This window comes from Athalia rosae, chromosome 2, assembly GCF_917208135.1.
Source record: "Athalia rosae chromosome 2, iyAthRosa1.1, whole genome shotgun sequence".
NCBI lineage: Eukaryota > Metazoa > Arthropoda > Insecta > Hymenoptera > Athaliidae > Athalia > Athalia rosae.
The window spans coordinates 1,380,703-1,399,823 of NC_064027.1; the positions used below are offsets into that span (position 1 = coordinate 1,380,703).

Consider the following 19,121-nt stretch of genomic DNA (forward strand, 5'->3'; position numbering starts at 1 on the left):
CTCGGACAATGTTACACCTCCGTTATAATCCGTTGAGGTCGGAATAATTTATAAATCAATCAAATAATGGAGACCTGCGACGCAGGTATATACGGTCGCGGTCACTTAGCATTTTCCTCTTCCAGATACGTTGTGATACATAGACATGGAGTTATACCTCTTTGATGCTGAGGTATCGGATTCGTCGAGGTCTTGCGGAAGACTCGAGTCTGCGTATAACGCTAGGAGGTCGAGGGTTATAATATCGGAAGTTGAGGTGACGGATGGACATTTTCCAGCATCGGTAATTGCGATTCAGTTCACACAATGAATCACGGACGGAACAGACGATGAAAATTTACGGACGCTGATATTTTGTTTGATAATCTTTTATTAAAATATAAAACATTTTTATATCGTATAAGTTTGAACTTTTTCGAGTCTGTATATGTACATACATATACATCGAACACACAAGTTCATGGTCAATTGGAAAACCGCGAACAAACGTGTCGCATACCGATATGAACGGGTTGGACCTCGTGCCGAACGATTTGGTTGAAAGAGGACTATAAGTGGGTGGGGACCGCGACCGGAAACGGGATGAGGATAAAATCGAATTGAAACGAAGGAGTGAATAGGTATACGTACCTGGTGAAGCCTGAAAGTTGGTGGTTAACAATTGAAAAAGGGCATGTGGCGAAGGGGAACGGCGAGCGACTAGTTTGAGGCGGAAGGCGTCTTTGGCGCCTGGAAGGGATTCCACTTGAGGCACTCCGGATCGATTTCTTTGTAGGCGGCACCTCGCCGCTTCACTCGCTCCTTGTAGTCGTCGATTACGTCCTGAAAGCGATGCCAAACTTACACCTCAATCGTGCGTGAGGACTCAGAGAATTCGTAAAAATTAGTTAATATCTGCCAACGTCGACTGGACGAGCGGAGAAAATTTTTCTCCTTCAATAACCGTTCAGCATTTTTGTGGAAGAAAATTTGTGAGACCTTATGTCTTGGCGACTTTACATAAAAAAAGCTCTACCTAACTGGTCAGACGAGTGTACTACCATGTCGGAATTCTGCCCTGTATTTTTGTCTCTCTAATTCATCTCAAAATGAGAATTTCAAACACAATTGAAACGTGGCTTGAGAATTGCAGCGTTCGAAAACTAGCCAAATTGCAAGAGACGCATGGCTCACCTGTTTTTTGAGTATTATGTGTTTACCCTTCCAGTACTTCATCATCCCAAGCGCCTGCAGGGTGCTCACGATATCGTAAGAATCGATCGCCATCTCCTTGCTGATGTCTGGAACATTTTTTTTTGTTCACATCATTTTTTCTATCCTTTCTTCTCATTCTTTCATCGTCAGAGATTTTCTTATTAATTTCTTACTCGCCATATTGGAAGTAATTTATCTGCTCGATTAGTGAACAATAGCCATGATTCGGGTCGAGACAAAATGCATCACCTTTTCTGATGCTCTAATTTTCACATTCAATATTACCAGAAAAGGATCTCGACATCGTTCAATTTGGAGCGCTACACAGCTTAATCTCTTCGAATCTTTATCCGAGTTTAAAAAATTCACGCGAACGCGACAATCGATCCTTCCACCTTTCACTTTCAACAATGACTCACCTTTTACAGAAAGTTCCTTGCCGCCGAAGTTGCATAGGTATTGCAAAAGCACGTCCTTCCAATAACTGCGATACGAAATCAGTCCAAGATCGGACAAAGGTTTTTCCGGGGAGCCGATCTTTTTTTCTACCCTCGTGAGCAAGTAACCTGAAGCCAACAAAGGTACACGCTATAATCGTACGACGTATCACGGATCGATCGGATTCCTCGAGACTTTTTCAGACCGTCAGCTGATCGCCGGCGATCCTCGCGGCGGGTTCTGCTCCTCTCTCCGAGGGAGGAGGGGTTGTTGCACGATAAATTCGTACGTCGTCGAACTAGACAGTTGAAATTATTACCGCTGCGGTACCGCACGGTCAGCAGTAGTGAAGTAGACAGCCTCGCAGATGAAAATTTTACCTATGTACGTATGCATGTTGCAAGATGTCGAAAAGCGCGAGGGTATTCGTACCCCGGCGCTGACACAGATCGAAGTCATACAGAGGGACACGTGAGTCTCGAGTCTTTTTTTGGAGTATCGTCGAATATTCAGGAGGCGAGAGGGTCGATGGAATCCGGACAACCGAGGCGAGGACTGTTACGGATATCGGGGCGCGAGTCTAGACGCCCTATATAGTCAGATCGGAGTCTCGTTGCCCCCGAGCCGTTGAAATCGTCGATGAGGGAGAAAGCGCCGCCGCTCCGCTAATCGTAGGCGTGTGATAAATGCGAAATTGAAATGCATCCCGAGATATAGCATTGGGTACGTACGGCGGTGTGTAAGTTGATCAATTTTCTCGATATGTTCGCGACGGAACATCTGGGCCGAGTATTTCTAATGGAAGAATTAAGGAGTCGGTTGAGCGTACACGGACGTTGGAAAATTGATCCTGATTCGTACGAGGAATCCTATACTCCCGCAGTAATACCGCAGTGTAGATCCGAGCGCGATGTCTCTTTCATGCAGCCCGTGGACGTCGGTGTCTGTGTGTGTGTGTGTGTGTCTGTGTGTGTGGTACGTAGGTACTTTGTACGTGCATGAGGCGGAATAGATGTAGCACTGTACCCGTTCGTAGATGTATAACGTATATATGTATATTATACGTATAATACGGTTGCGACACTCGCAGCAGGTTCGTTGAACTCGACTAGAGTCCGACTTTCAACGCCCAGCTCTCTTGGCACCGACCGATTTCCCGATTATCTTCCGAATGCATTCATTGTAAGCACCCATCTACCGCTGCCTCCGTCCATCCCTCGCCCCGGATGCCCCTATCATCTCGCCCATAGCCTTCCGCTATCCTCGTTTTCCTCTTCCACTATCCTCCTTTTCCTCCGTACCGTCCGTATTCTTCGCGCAGTCGATATAACGTGTACTTCGGGCTTTCGGGACAGACGGTAGCGAGGACGAGGATAAGGACGAGGACGAGGACGAGGACGAGGATGAGGATTCGGGGGCGGAAGGCGAGACGCGGTGGACGGATCGAGTGCGCGAGGTCACGGGAGGTCACGCGATTGCAGCCCTACGCGAGACCCGAGCCCAACGTGGTGGGCTGCTCTGGCGGAGGTGCCGGTGCCAGGTCGATGCGGCGAGACGCCGGGGCGTCGCTCTTCTCGCTAAACACTCCGCTCCACTCCACGCCACTCCACTATCCGCAGTATCCAGAACCCACCCCCCCCCCCCCCCCCCTGCCCCTCGTTCGTCCCCACGCACCCCCGTCTGCACCCTCCCTGTCGCGTACACCGCGTCGTATACGTCGACTCTCCGTATTCCCAGTCTTTGCCATCCCCCTCCGACGTATTTGTGCCGCGCACATCGGTCGCGAGTCGCGATACTCGACGCGTGTGTGTGTATACGCGGCATCAATGAAAATGACGTCACGGGGATAGAAATTAACCGTTAGAATTATCAATATTAACTGCAGTTCCAACAGAATCTGTAATTCTTGACTGATTTTGTCCCTTTGATACAGTTCGACGTTATCCTGTATAGCCTCCGTGGGGATTAGATTCGACGCGAACGATGATCGGGTAGAAAAAAAAAAGAAGCCGAAATGAGACAGGGCCGCATGCAATAAGATTAAGAGGATGACCGGAGGGCGGGGAAATGGTACATAAATCGAGGGATTTTCGAGTCCGTAGAGTAGCGAACGGAGGGGTCGGTTGCGGGGCTACTGCAGCAAATACGTGATATACATGAATATGAATAACTATGGAGCGTATGATTTATGGAGTTATGAACTCACTGAAGTCGATGAGTAGCCGTCCGTATCCCTGTCTCTGGTAGGGGGGCAGTGTCAGTATGCAAGACACGTTGTAATTCAAAAACGAGTTCTTCTCCTGTAACAAAAAAAATTTTGCAGTCGGCCAACTCGGTCATTGAGGTAGAGTGTGTCGCATGTGTCAGGGTTAGCCTAGGTCACGGGGTGGTCGGGATTCAACGTCACGATTGATGCAACGCCGATTTTTACATTATCACGATTTCAACCTACGTCGTCTGAAAATCGGCGATGACGAAAAAAATGGATACGTAGAAGACTACGTGACCAATACCTAAATAAGCATCTGAAGTAAACGTATATGAAATCATTTCGACGCTTCACAAGACGATCTGTTATCGTCACGAATCGCTACGTGCAGCTAACCGAGAACTACAGAGATTCCGGACCGGTTGTAACTTTTTCAAAATGACAGAAAAATATACGTTGACATTATACCTGTACACATCCCGACATTCGATATATTCGCCCACTGCGGCGGTCAAAAGAAATTAAAATTCGTGATCCCCGTGAAATTTTTTTGGAGAAAAAGAAAACAACGACAATTATTTCCTCTCTCGAGGTGCACGGCATTCTCCGCAGTGCATCTCGAATGGCTTATATACACACATTGGGTGCGTCATCGCAAACTCCGAAAACAGGAGAAGTCTCGTTCTCGGTTTTCTCGGCCGGTCGGCGCGTCGCATCGTTGAAAAATTGGAATAACGAGAAAAATCGACTCAAAAAAAAAATATCGCGCGTTCAACGGACGAGGAAGTCGAGTCGAGGTCGAACGCATTATATCTGCCGAATCGAGCTCCTCCCGATCTCTAGGTTTGAAAAAACCTCACCCGGTACATGTGTATACGATAAATTTCAGCACCGTTGGGATGTCCTGCAATTTCCCGTGTGGCCAAGTCTTTGAGCGGATAGCTGTACCTACACACTCAACGCATCCGCGTGTACACGGATGCATATCGAGGTAGAAGGGCACCTTGAGGAGGTACCGGTCGTGGCGCGGTCAAGACGCACCTTCGCAGGTCGGGAGGGCGCGCGGCCCGACAGTTTTTGCACTTTTGACGAGGGAAGGGGGAGGGGGGGAGGGAACGCGAACAAGAGTTTCGCGGAAATCACGACCCACTCGTCGGTTCGTTCGCAGCGTTGTACGCGTGTGCGATTTTCGAACGTCTCGTCGACCCACGTACGCACCTATTATCCACGTGTGCGCGTGTAAGTATATTTTACACGCGTACTTTGTGCAAAACTCACGGATACATACCTACGCTATCTGGTACGCCCGTGACGACACGCGACGTATGGAAGCTCGAGAGGCTGTTGCCAACTGGCTAACTATATACGCACTTACTACATAAACACAATCATCACCGCGTTCGCACACCCGTGCGAATAACTCCCCGTATACATATATATACATATAAGACTCGACGTCGTTGTACGTACGTATAAATATATATACACCGGCGCACGCACACGCAGAACTATCGACTGTGGTGATCGCGAGTGACCGTCCGGCACAGGGCGTAGTCGAAGGACAAAGCCGCCTCCTCCTCGCGCGGTCAGAAGGAGTTCGGAGGCTCGTTCCTCTGCCCGGCTGGGTTATGACCGCTAAATCCCCCCGCTATACACGCGCAACTTTTATCTACACGTGTGTACGTACGTTCACGCAGTCGGCCGGACTACACGCGCTTCGAAGCGAACACACGTTCAATTTGGCGGAGGGAGGTGTATACCCGGGGCCAGATGCCGCGCGCGATTCGGAAGGGAGAGGGAGGGGGGCGAGGAGAGGTCCGACGGAATCTGGGCCCCGCGACGTCCTTGGGCCAGTAGTCTACGTGCGGCTCGGGGCAGCGTCGCCGCTCGCTCTCAACCCCCGTCGTCCCCGACCCCCGTCACTCGATTCGTCGAGGCCCAAAGTCTGGGTAAGGCGTCCTTCTTGTCGCGGGGAAATCGGGGAAAGAGAAGAAGAGGGCCGCGACTCCGAGTTACGAGCCGAAGAGCTGAAAATTTTTCGCACCGACGGCGTCTCCATTATATGTATACTATGTTACATGTGCAGATCGTCAAACTTTTATCTTATACAAAGCGAAAATAAATGAGTAAATAAATAAAACGGATGAATATACGTGTGCGTACACGCACGGAAAGTATGTATTTCATTCGAGCTCACGATGTGTGGAATATCGTGTGTGCGGATGTCGGTATGTATATACGTATACGTGTACGACGACGTATGTGGTATACGTGGATAGCCGGTAAAGCGCGCGCCATACGCCGCGTAGCAACGGTTTATCGGATTCAAGTCCAGTAGCAATAAACAGCATCAAAATAGGAGTTAGATTCACCTTAATTAATATTTATGAACTTTCCGTGACTCAAATCTGGTGTATTATTGTATACGGTTGTAGTAGAGTCACGGCGCAAGAGAATCAATTCGCTCGAGTCTTTGATGTAATCGGCGTCTTATAGAATTTATACACACGGTTCTATTCTCTCACACACGTACGCACATTGTAATTAAACCTACACACCTACCAACCCTACGGTATAAGTATAGCAGATATTACGCGCGGTGCTACAAAATGGAAACTCCGAACCGTATTCAGAACCGGCGAAGGACACGTGAATGAACCTCGCTCCGCGGTGCATCGCGCCGCATACGAGGAAGACTCGTTGCAAAATTCTCAACTGCATTTCGAGTCCGGGACAAGATCTGTTGATTGGACGTGTATACCTGTAAGTATTAGTTTCGTCGTTAGATGTACGTAAGCGATAATATGCGGAGTGCGATAATAGGTGTGAAAGTAATGCATACCTACGGCAAACATTGCGCGTCGCAACTGCAACACCGACTACGTTCCGAACGTCTATAATATACATGTATATCCGATACATTCCCCTCGAGGGCAAACACCTCGGGGAAAAGCATGAGCGTCGGCATGCAAAATATAACAGATTCAAAATGTGTGTATACGTTTGCGCACCAATCGTCTCTCCTAGAGCGAATATTTTAATTGCCTATCAATTCGCCGTATATATAAACCACGTTCAAATACGACACGGAATTGTTGTGTTTTTTTTTTTTGGCAACTAAAATTCGACGCTTTGTGCGTATGGATTGCATTTGGAATTCTTAGACGAATCGTCTTGGCCGGTGGACTCCGACGGGGGGGAGGTGGTCGGAGTAGAAGTGCAGTAATTGCAGTGAGCGTTGTCCCACGTCTACCGAGGAACACTAATAATAAGACACCGAGTGGAGGGTCTTTTCAGTCGCTGTACCTAATTACAGGGTTCCTCTCCCGCGTGGTCGTAGCGCGCGGTAGCCACACTCCACGAGTATTACAGCTGCGGGTACAGCGAGCTTCGGGTCAAGTTGCACCGACTGGCGTAGCGGCACCGACGACACGACGATAAGTTGATCATCGAACAAAGTCGGAGAAAGAGAAAGTGAAAGTAAAGATGGAGATGACGAGATGGAAAGAAATACCGAACGCAAACGGAGCTAAAACGCTACAGCGGAGCGGAGGCAGAGGCGGTGAGGCCTCGGACGGTCAGTCCTATATTTAGACGCGTGGAGCTTCCTCCTCCACTTTCCTTATCCCGAACAAAGCGTTCCTTATTAGATACGGGGTGTCCGCGAGAATAATTGCGGCCGTGGACACCGGGGACAAAAACCGAGACGTTGCACCGAAATTGATTTTTCATTTTCCACCGCGCAGGTGAACAGAAAAAAAAAAAAAAAATCAAAATCACACGTGACTCGTACCGGCACGGTAATCAGCCCCTTTGTTCGTTCTCGAGTTATGTGGCTGGAAAATAGGGAAAGCTTTTCTCCGAGGAAGACTCGAAGATTTCGCCACGACGATGGGCGATGGGGCATGATTTTCGTACGATACTGGTAACGTATTATACGTATATAAGAGCGCCCTCGGAGTGCGACGTGAAGAATTATGTTCCGTCCCTCTATCATTCTTGGTTCTTCTTATAACAGTCTCGTAGTTTTCATCCGACAATCTCTGGCTCCTTCTATTTGTCCCTCCGTCTCCGTCTCCGTCTCCGTCTCCATCTCCATCTTTGCTCCGCCCCCTAATTCTGTCGAGCTTAGACTCGCCCGGTGGTACGACCCTTTCCACCCACTTTAGGGAGGAATGACTCCGAAGGCATATTTGGCGGGATTTGGTAGTGCGAACAGAACTCTGTCTGGCATCGATCGGTCTCCGCTGCGGGTAGGCGGCGGAAAGTTGGGGAGGGACGTCGGGACGCAGAGGAGCAAACGAGCCTACCCCAACCTCCGTAGGTCGGAGGGAGAGGCGCCGCGCGTGTATCGACGACCTCTACGTAGCGTAGCGTCGCGTCGCGTCGCGCTGCACCGTGTGCGTGCACCGCCCTGTGTCATCTTGCGGCACCGGCAACACCATCACCAGGGTGGAGTAGCGTTAGACCGAAACAGAGGCACCGCGACTACCAGTCATGATCCTCGTTGAAAATTAGCCCCCGAGGGAGTCGCGCGCGCGAAGCGTAATTCGATCCGGTCGCCCGTCTTTTTTTTTTTGTTTTTTTCTTTTGTCGCCCTTCCGTCGACCTTCCTTTATTCCTTACCCTCATCTTCTGCTCTTCCCTCTTTTTGGACGTCCCATTCTCTGTGGGTGACACGGATCCGTTGTTCTTGGGATTCTCTTTTACGTAGATCTTTATCTTTGGCTTGGTCCACATCCGAACATCGGGTTACGAAGCGGAGCGTACGCTATGGGATATACCTATACGGTACGACATGATATCGTATCGTATGATATGACGACGTCCGTCGCAACGGCTCTTTCCCCATCCTCCCGTACGGTCTCGTCATCGGCATCGGTTCACCCGGCTAATTCGATACCCAGCCATCACCGTCGTCGCCATCGCCATCGCCATGTGCCGCACTATCGCCCGCTGGACCGTTCTAATTTTAGCCAACGTCCGTACGACGCGGTTTTACCGATTATCCCGTTATGTGATCATAGTTACGCACATGCACCGCGTGTCCATTTGATGACGATCTAACGAGGCCCCATACTCTGTCGGCCCGTCGAATCCCCTTTCTCGACCTCGATTTACGTGCAAGTCCCTCCCTTTATATTCCTGATACAACTACCCAACTATCAGGTGAATCCACAACGTTCGCGATCGCGTCGCTGCGATTACTCTGCATTTGTCCCGAATTCCAGCGAACGGTAAATCATATCGCCCGCATCAAGTCCAAGTTATAACTGCGGTACGAAATCATTTGGAGCGGAGGACTCGCGTATAAGGGACATCGGGAGATGTCTGGTACAATCGAGTACGTAGGGAGGATTATACATAGAATGGTACAGGTGTATAAAGACCGCGAACGATGTGCGTTACGCCGAATGCGCGTATTATAAAAGCGATGCGATATAACGCCAATCACCGCATCCACACCCTTTCGGACTTGATCGACAAAGTCGGCGTCGTCGTTACGTGGGTATCGAGGGTGGTGGTAGTAGTACGGAGAGGTTGACGACCCGCCGTGCGGCTACGCCCTCCCCTTTCCTCCCTGTCGCGCCCCACACCCTCCGAGTCCACCTCACCCTACCCCAACGCGAGCACCTAGCGCCCCTTGCGCGGTGCCCCTCCTAGGTCGTTGCCTGGCTCGATTGGAAGGATGGGCGGGGGTGGAAACGGGGATGGAGTCACGGGCGGGAGTCCCGTAGCCAACCCCGTCGGCAACGTCCCGCCGTCTAGCCAGGGTCGGGGTCATTGAACGTCGATAAAGATTTTGACTCAACAATGCCGCACGTAGGAACCGTCCGAGCCCAGGGTTAACCCCCCTCCCAGCGAACCAAGGACCGTCGTCAATTATCGACTATGGAGTTGGGCCTCGGTGCGGTTTTGCGGTACGAGGAGTCATCGACTAATGTCAACTGTTCGCGTATAGGTATAGGTATAGTTCGATGTACTCGGTACGCGTGTACACGGGTACTCGTCGGGTAACGTTGATTCAACAATTCCACTCGGACCGTAAAACACCGGCAGGTGTAGCGGGAAAAGTGGTGGACCGAGACTTCGTCAGACTTCTTACGAATACACGTCGCACGTACCACGCTATGCGGGATATCCGACTATTATAACACGCCTCTGGATCCACCCTGTGATGCATGCATTTGTTGGGGAGCGAGATAACGAACGTAGCGTGGGAATTTCGATCGATGCCTCGCATACCAAGGAAGAACGTGCGGTTCTGCTTGTGGTAGAAAGGTGTCTAGACGTTGCAGCTTATACACACCATCGCCGAGTATTAGAATCTCCGCAGTCTACGAACAGGATCGAATATGAGGGCGGTGATTCTGCGCAGGGAATCGACCGCTCATAATACCTACGCGATATCGCGATATTTGAGCATTCGTATTGACGATCAGACATGTCTTTGGTTTAGCTACGAATTGCACTTCAATCGGGCGAAACGACGATGCACTGGAAAATATTCAGGAAACTGCTATTGATCGTCCGTCGTTTGCTCGTGATTCGGTTCAAAAGTCTTATGAATCGACAATTATCCTGATCCCACCTGATCCCATTTATAGACGATGAAATCAAATTACTAATGGGCTCCTCAGTCAAAACAATCATCACCATTGGATCGAAGTGTGGAATTTTCGTGGGGTGCATTCGGCCCACTCAAATTTCATACTCGACTCTTTTTGAAACAAACCGTCGACAAAAATAACTAGACTAGACAGTTGCGGGGGAACGATAATAAATCAATGGCGAATTCATGAAATAATAAATGTTGGGAGCCTCTGCCGGATCGATGATTCGTGAAACTTTGAAACACAAATTCGCCAAACGAAATGGACATTGCAATCGCGACCAAATACCGAAGATCATCAGTAACTTTTTTTTAATTTTTCTCATGCATGTTGATGAGTCAGCATGAAGCTGGTAAACAAATTCATGGAATATCGGATTCGCATGACGTTGAAACGGAAATACCTCATTTTTCCGACAACGAGGGGGACGGGGGCATTTTCGCATAGATCGATGGTAGCTCATGGTCGAAAATATTCAGTTATTCCTTTCATTATAGATTGTGTCGCTAGACCAAGTCCGTTACATGCGTATCGCATAATCAGTTACACTGACAAGCATATTAAAATTCGATAAGGGCCAACACGCGCGAGTTTATCGAAATGGCTGATCCCGAGGATGAAGGAAAAACTTGTCAATGTTTCAAATTTCAAAGTTTCTGAAAATTCTTTCGTGTGTCCGTAGAATATGAGTTGATTATTCTTCAACCGATTGCAATCGATTCTCATAGCATTTTATTTTTTAATAGCTATTCGGTGTTGCGCACCTATTCTACAGGCACACGGACTATTTACGAGAGGAAGTACAGATACGGAACGTTACCTTGCTAAAATATCCGACGGTGTGGCATCCCTCCGAGTCACCGATCGTCATCACGTAAAATAAGAAAGGTTCGACGTCGTAATACAGAGTTTTATGGTCCAAGAAGAACTTGGCGAGAAGGCACAAGTTTTGACAGTACTGTTTGTACCGTTTCCCATCCACTTCCCAGACCCCGATCTTGTCTTTTCTGTGAAAAAAATGACACTACTATTTGCACCGTTTTTCCCTTTGCTAACGAACGCGATAGTTTTCCCGTTTCGAGGTTTTATCTGATAGGTCGAGTATATTTACTAACCTGTATACCTCATGCCCTGGCGGATGCCTCCACAAACATTTGTCGCGATGTCGACGTAGCACTTGACGGCTCTTCGCATATCTGAGACAGAATTCGCAGAGATAAAGCTTTGGTGCCCTGCTAAATTCTTCAGGGTAAGGGCTTTGGTACCAAACTTCCATTTCCCAACGACCCATCTCCACGCATCGGGTACCAACGCCATTCCCACTGCAACTTCGACCACTGCTTTCACCACCATCGCCACTACCCAATTCCCGTAATTCTCGCTCCTTAAATATACCGAGAAAGATTTTTGGTTATACGTGATCAACGCTGAATCGGAATAGTATCAGTTAACTTTCAGAAATTTGGTCTGATTGGTCAAAATATATACTCACTATTTTTTCGCTAGCGATAGCTTGAGCTTCCATAAACAGTTTGAGGTCGTAGTCAGGAGTGAGATTGGCTACTCTAGGCTGACGATCTTTTTCAATACCCTGATGGTCGCCTCCGCTTGCACTCTCATTACCACTACCACTGCCAGATTTTATCTTTGTTCGCATCTCCTTGACTTTCAGCTGATAATTACGCTGCTCGTTGGTCTGATGCAGACCCTTTGGCGATTTCTTTCCCAAACTTGATAGAGCTTTTTTTCTTTCCTCTTCATGTTTTCTTCGCTCTTTGTAAAATTCCCTGATGAAGCGGTTATGACATTTTATTCGTAGTATGGGGCAAGTTACCACTCTGCCGTTTGGTGACACACATTCAAAATTAAGGTAATGACTGTAAAAATACTTACACACAGGCCTGCGGTGTAGTATTGTGGTATACAGGACAAGCTTCGAGGGTGAAATGAGTGTCAAATCGTCCTGAAAGATGGCCACGAGAATCACAGGTCAGAGCTAAAGGGCACTCACGTTCTTTCGTGCTGATGCGTGTCCGCGTTAATGATCTCGTATCCTGACCCCGACTGCCACAATCACCCCCACCGCCACTTCGCCCAACTATTGAATGATGCCGAACACTGGTACCTGGTCCTGCTCGTTTCACTGGCGATTTGCTTGTGCTCCTTTTACTCTCAGCTGTGCACAGGATTATAAAAAAATAAGCTCCAGATTTTTATAAATCTAAAAAGTTTTAGAATAAGACAAAATTACCTGTATCAGATTCAGTATCACTAGTGGTTTTGGTCTGTAACTGCAATAGTTTACTGCCTCTCCGCGTTTGCAGTTTCCGTTTCCCCTTGTTTGTTGTTTTAGTTGGCCCATTACCTCCAATTTCTATTTCCTTATCCGTGTCGGAAAGATCACCTTCATCTTCACTTTTGATTAGATCTGTACAAGGGAGGGAATGGTTTGGATAATGATCGGGCAGAAGACTTTGACATAATAGATAAGTTGTTGTATCAGTCCATACCTTGGCGTTTTGGTCCTCTTTGTGGTTTGCTGAGATTCGACACAGCAGCAATATTCGCGGTTGGCCTTTTAGCAGGTCCACTCGCAGAGACATTTGCAATATTTGACGGCGGTTCTTTTTTCTTATGCTGAGGTTGTAGAGTTGTTGGGCTGTCTGAAGATTCTGAGTCAGAACTGCTCTCTGTTGAACCTGAAGATCCTGATCCCCCAGAACAGCTTTTAGAGCTTGCAGAGCTTTCCGATTTTTGGTGGTGGTGGTGGTGTTGCTGTTTTTCCTGATGATGCTGCTGCTGCTGCTGCTGCTGCTGCTGTTGTAGTTGTTGTTGCTGCTGCTGTTGCTTTATCACCAACGCTAATGGGTTTCGTTGGGTAACTCTGGTTACTCAACTTGGGAAAATTAAATTTGATTCACAAGGGACTTACCAGCTCTACTAGCTAAAACGCCTCTAGGTTTTACCTCGCCTCCCTTCACTTTTGATTGCTGCGACTTTGCTGCCTTGATTAATGGCCCCGCCACCTTAAGTACAGCAGGTTTAGACGGTGTTGGAGTGTCGCTTTCACTGCTATTCTCAGGACTGAATATACTCTTTTTTTTCAACTTTTTCTGTACAGGCTCCGCTGCGATTTTAGTAATCTTTTCTGAAGGTTTTGTACTACCAACAATCCCTGTAATGTTGCCAAAATAAAAGCTACTTCATTTCTTAAGAACTTGCTTATTGGCAGAGATTGGTTGGAAAACGTACCTAACGGTTTGCTAGATTTATTTGGAATAACTTTGTTGCCAGTTCCAGTTTTACCAATTGGCGGTGGTGCCTTGCTCGCAATTTTCTGAGTCTTCATCACCGGAGCCACTGTAGCAGTGGCCTTGGGTTTGACAGGAACTTTTCTTTTAGTAGACTTGAGTTTGTTCGGGGATTCCTCTGATTCAGAGGAATAAACAACAGGTCGACTTTTCGGTGGAATCTTTTCCTTGGTCTTATTTTCCACTTGTGGCCCGCCACTACTTTCATTCTTAGATTTTCCATGGCGTGCAGCTCCTAAGGAAATCTTCTTCTTCGCTTTATCTGAATCGGAAACTTTTCGACTATTTGCCGAACTACTGGAGTTTTCAGAGTCGGACGAACTTGATTCACTTCCAGAACTTGATGAGCTGCTCGACGACGAACCTGAGCTACTGCTTGAAGTTGACTCCGAACTAGTTGTCTGTCAGAAAAGTAACTAGCGATCAGATGATTTAATGCATGGATCTGATTTTCTGAAATAAACTGCATTTACAAATAAGAGAACCCTAGACTGCAAATTGTAGTTGCCTCTAATGTTGGTTGTGGATTTATAGGTTAAGTTTCATCGAACATAGGAAAAGGAATTATTGGCAGTTAAATGACTATAGAGGAAAGAACTGAAAAAGTTTTATCGAAGATAGTAAATCAGTGCATTGTTTTGAGAAAATTAGCCTATGAAACCTGGAAACGAACTGTACCCCCTTAAAAAATTACTCACCTTACGTTTTGGCGTCATGTTTCGGGTATTAACTTTATTTCCATGGAAGTCGAATAAAATGATTCCATTTTGATGAGATTTCAGTGCATTTTTTATGCCTCACTGAAAAAAAACTCCGAATATTTATCACAAACCAACAGAGTTTCAAACAGCAACATTCACATCAACACTTCCACTAATCTCTATAATTGGAACCAAAGATGGGACAATCGCCAAAACGAGAAGAAGTAATCGATTCCCAACTATACAATCGACGGCCTCCCGCAACGATGCGATACACATGGCAGTGCGGTCAGCTGGAATGTGTCAGATTGGTGTCAGATTAGCGAATTGAACATAATCAAAGAACGAAACATTTAACTTACCTTCACGTGGATAACGACAAATATTAGGGATGACGGCGTTCGAGGGTGCGTATTTCTAGATTGTGTCTTTATATCTTTATTTAAGATAAATGTTTCACAAAATCCGGTTCGAAAGGCTAACCTTTTCGTACCCGGTATTCGTCCTTTACTGTTTCAATTAATATTGTTACAAGGCTTTCGAACATCTTCAAATGATCACTCGATATTTTTTCATAATTGTGAATCGAACAAACTACCTCAACCTGATATTCTAATGACTTACAATTCCAAAGGCATGACATATTAAAGTTGAAATTTTCGCGTTTCAGAAATGGGTGTACTACCCGAAATTGCCAAAGCAGTAGAGGACATGGAATGGACGTAAGAAGAATTATAAGCTTTTGCAAATAACTATCATAATCAAAAATAGGGTCTATTGGATAACAAATGATTATGCATCAGTGTATGGAAAATTAAGGCAGTAAACGCTGTTGCATGAATATATCATTTAATGAAGCCTTGTTCATTAATTTCAATCAGTGATTCAAATTACTAAGCAATTAATCTTTGGTTTATGCAGATTACCAACAGATGTTCAAGCGGAAGCAGTTCCTCTGATCCTGGGGGGTGGAGATGTTCTGATGGCTGCAGAAACTGGGAGTGGCAAAACAGGAGCTTTCTGTTTACCAATACTGCAAACTGTATGGGAAACTCTGAAAGATTTGGAGTCTGGCAAGACTAAGACATCACAAATCAATGCACTATCATGTAAAACCCCCTCCTGATATTAAAATTCAACCCAAAATTTTGATAAGATGCATGAAACAACTCCAATCATCAGCTTTCTCTCTGTTTTTTCTCCTCACAAATTTGAAAAAGTCATTACAAATTCCAACTTTTTCAGCTCCACACTGGTCAATGAGTTTGTTTGACCGTGGCTCGGCATTAGCCGTAACCCCAGATGGTTTACGATGTCAAAGTCGCGAACAACGTGAATGGCATGGTTGTCGTGCAACAAAGGGTGTGCAAGGCACTGGAAAATTTTACTACGAAGCTACAGTCACTGACGAGGGACTCTGTCGTGTCGGTTGGTCCAGTCAGGATGTATGTAACAAAAAAATAAAAGAATGACAGCTGCTAATGGATTATTAGAGAGTTGGCCCAACAATTGAAAACATTTTTCCTGTTACAGGCAAGTCTGGATTTGGGTACAGATAGATTTGGATTTGGGTTCGGTGGAACTGGTAAAAAGTCGAATGCCAGGCAGTTTGATGACTATGGCGAGCCTTTTGGAATGCATGACGTTATAGGCTGCCTGTTGGACTTAACAAAAGGAGAAATACGGTTCACAAAAAATGGTATCGACTTAGGCCAGGCATTTGCTTTATCTGCCCAGCAAAAATTGCTGACCTTTTATCCAGCTGTTGTTCTGAAAAATGCCGAAATGGCATTCAATTTTGGTGCTCAACCTTTCAAACACCAGCCTCCTGAAGGTTTTATTGCCGTATCAACCGCCCCTAAAGGATATATCCGAGACAACGTTGTATCAGGAAGCAGGAGTACTACAGATAATCTAAAACCATCCAATAATGCCCCACAGGCAATAATCATTGAACCGTCTCGCGAGTTGGCTGAGCAAACTTTCAACCAAATACAAAAGGTGTTTATTTGCTTGAATTTAATTTTTATTCTTGCACATCATAACTATTTCAATATCCCGTTCTAGTTCAAAAAACATCTGAAAGATCCAGTAGTACGAGAGCTACTAGTGATTGGGGGAGTCAATGTGAAAGACCAAATTTCTGTACTCAATACTGGGGTTCACATAGTTGTTGGAACACCTGGTCGATTGGAAGATCTCATACAGGGTGGCTATATGTCTCTAACACAATGCAGGTAGGAAAATGACTTATTGTGGATGTGAACGATTCCCGTGTCATGATTCGGTAATAATTTGTATCTCTAGATTTTTCGTGCTCGATGAAGCTGACGGGTTGTTGAAACAGGGATACACAGAATTGATCGACCGTCTGCATCGACAAATCCCAAAGATCACGTGTGATGGCAGGCGATTGCAAATGATCGTTTGCTCAGCTACTCTACACGCTTTTGAAGTCAAAAAATTGGCGGTAAGGGCAGCGATATATTCAATTGTCAGTGTCACCTACTTTCGCATCAACTAACTAAGAAACATTTTAGGAGCGTTTGATGCACTTTCCGACATGGGTTGACCTCAAAGGCGAAGACGCGGTTCCGGAAACTGTTCATCACGTAGTGGTCATGGTAGATCCTCAGAAAGATAAATCTTGGTACACTTCAAAATGGCACGTTCAAACAGACGGAGTACATTCTCGGGATAATGTACAGCCAGGAAACAATACAGCAGGTTTTCGCTACTTTTCAAATAAGCATGTCGAATCGAATTAAAAAAGGAATTTCACATCGATTAAACTTTTTCTTAATTTACAGAAACTCTATCCGAAGCGGTCAAAATTTTGAAAGGAGAATATTGTGTCAGAGCGATAAAGGAACATAAAATGGATCGGGCGCTAATCTTTTGCCGGACTAAACTTGATTGTGATAACTTGGAGAAATATCTCAAGAGTGTTGGAGGTGCCGAATTCTCGTGCGTGTGTCTTCACGGAGATCGCAATCCACAGGAGCGTAAGGCAAACCTAGCTAAGTTTAAGCAACAGGAAGTCAAGTTTTTAATTTGCACCGACGTTGCTGCTAGGGGATTAGATATCACCGGACTTCCTTTCAGTGAGTTCTAGATATTTTGCATTCCCAACTCACATCAATCGTCCAAATTTTATATTTTCGATAAACGTAAAACTAACACTCATTTTCTACTTTCATCGCAGTGATTAACATCACCCTACCGGATGAAAAGTCAAATTACGTACATAGGATCGGGAGGGTGGGTAGAGCTGAAAGAATGGGTTTAGCCATCTCTCTAGTGGGCAGTGTACCAGAAAAGGTTTGGTATCACGGCAGTTGGTGTTCCTCCAGAGGGACAAGGTGCAGCAATGTCAATCTAACGGATCAAGGTGGCTGCTGCATCTGGTACAACGAGATCAAAGTGAGTGTGTCTCCACGATGTTTTATTTTCAGAGTACATTGTGCCGGAAGCCAATAATTTGACATTTCTGTTAATATCTCTTAGTATTTAGGGGAAATCGAAGACCACCTGAATGTGACGATACAGCAGGTGGAACCTGATATCAAAATTCCGGTGAACGAGTTTGATGGAAAAGTCATTTATGGAGAGAAGAAGGTAGCTGTTGGTAAGTACAGAGCAATATCCCCTAATAATTTCAAAATACGTCAATGCAATCATCAGCGAGGATGATTGTTACTCTTAGAATCACCTGACTTCTAAGTAATTGTGTTAATAAGCGAAAATTCCAAGTGGTGACATTGATGTTTGTTTAGGGAGCGATTACAAGAATCATGTGACACAAATGGCTCCAATTGTTTCGCAATTGGCGACTCTTGAATCACAGGCACAGCTGATGTATTTGAAGAGGCAACTGAACAATAATAAACAATTCTTAACCACCCGTGCATGAAGTGATCGCAGTTTCTGTGATTCCAGCCTATTTATTCTTGATGCCAGCACGAGTTTAATTCTTGCTGTCACGGTTAAATATTCTTTTGCTCGCCAATTCAATTATGAATTTCGAATGTAGAACAGTGTGGCTAATTTATAAATTTGTGTATGATTAATAAAATGATTAATAATAAATGTAAAACCAAAGTCTCAAAATTATGAATGAATACATCGACGAGTCGCATTCTCCTTAGTTTCCATAAATTCGTAGTTCGCACAGAGTAAACCTAAGATTCTTGAAAGATTTTGTACAGTACATTATATTTTTCGTTTCAATCAGGTTTTTTACGTTTATATAGAAACTAACTAAATTGCAGTAATTATCAATAGTGAAATAAGGAATCCCTGACGTTGGTCAGTCTCCTGGTGAAGTGGATCATCAGGATACTACAAAAGTGTTGGTAACTTATATAAGATATACGGTAAGTATTTATTATATTATCATAATTTGATGATGATATTATCATGTTATTAGTTTAGTTACACAATCGTATGGTACAGTGGTTTGCTGTGTTGCTTTCGTAATATAATTTATATCATATATGTCTATATCCTTAGAATTTACTGAATGATTCTTCAAAGATACAATATACCTATATGTATGATAATTACACATAACTTTTACACTTCGAAAGCAACGATGAACAAATAGTTACAATATAAACTAGATAATTCAGAAGTCGCATCTTGTCTTCACTAC

The 19,121-nt window shown here is 45.5% G+C and overlaps 2 protein-coding genes across 3 annotated transcripts; one reads left to right on the top strand and one right to left on the bottom strand.

The window, feature by feature from the left end:
* Positions 1-352: 352 nt before the first annotated feature.
* Positions 353-14,634, bottom strand: LOC105691433 (histone acetyltransferase KAT7). Of its 2 annotated transcripts, XM_012409895.3 has the most exons (13): positions 14,465-14,634; positions 13,708-14,167; positions 13,388-13,630; positions 12,966-13,316; positions 12,707-12,883; positions 12,349-12,631; positions 11,948-12,242; positions 11,571-11,839; positions 11,276-11,462; positions 3,839-3,932; positions 1,614-1,760; positions 1,174-1,280; positions 353-822 (listed from the first exon to the last, which is right to left on the bottom strand). In XM_012409895.3, the coding sequence occupies exons 1-13, from the start codon at positions 14,480-14,482 to the stop codon at positions 700-702; spliced, it is 2,754 nt and encodes a 917-aa protein (XP_012265318.2). In that variant the 5' UTR covers positions 14,483-14,634; the 3' UTR covers positions 353-699. The 2 variants fall into 2 exon arrangements, 1 of the variants encoding a protein (XP_012265318.2); XR_007277258.1 differs by lacking the exons at positions 353-822; positions 3,839-3,932.
* Positions 14,635-14,717: 83 nt separating this feature from the next.
* LOC105691441 (ATP-dependent RNA helicase Ddx1) lies at positions 14,718-18,568 on the top strand. The gene is made up of 12 exons (XM_048651363.1): positions 14,718-14,874; positions 15,138-15,189; positions 15,389-15,576; positions 15,713-15,912; positions 16,001-16,468; positions 16,535-16,704; positions 16,775-16,937; positions 17,008-17,194; positions 17,278-17,571; positions 17,673-17,890; positions 17,975-18,095; positions 18,244-18,568. Exons 1-12 carry the CDS (start codon positions 14,859-14,861, stop codon positions 18,378-18,380), a joined length of 2,214 nt encoding a protein of 737 aa, XP_048507320.1. The 5' UTR covers positions 14,718-14,858; the 3' UTR covers positions 18,381-18,568.
* Positions 18,569-19,121: the final 553 nt, after the last annotated feature.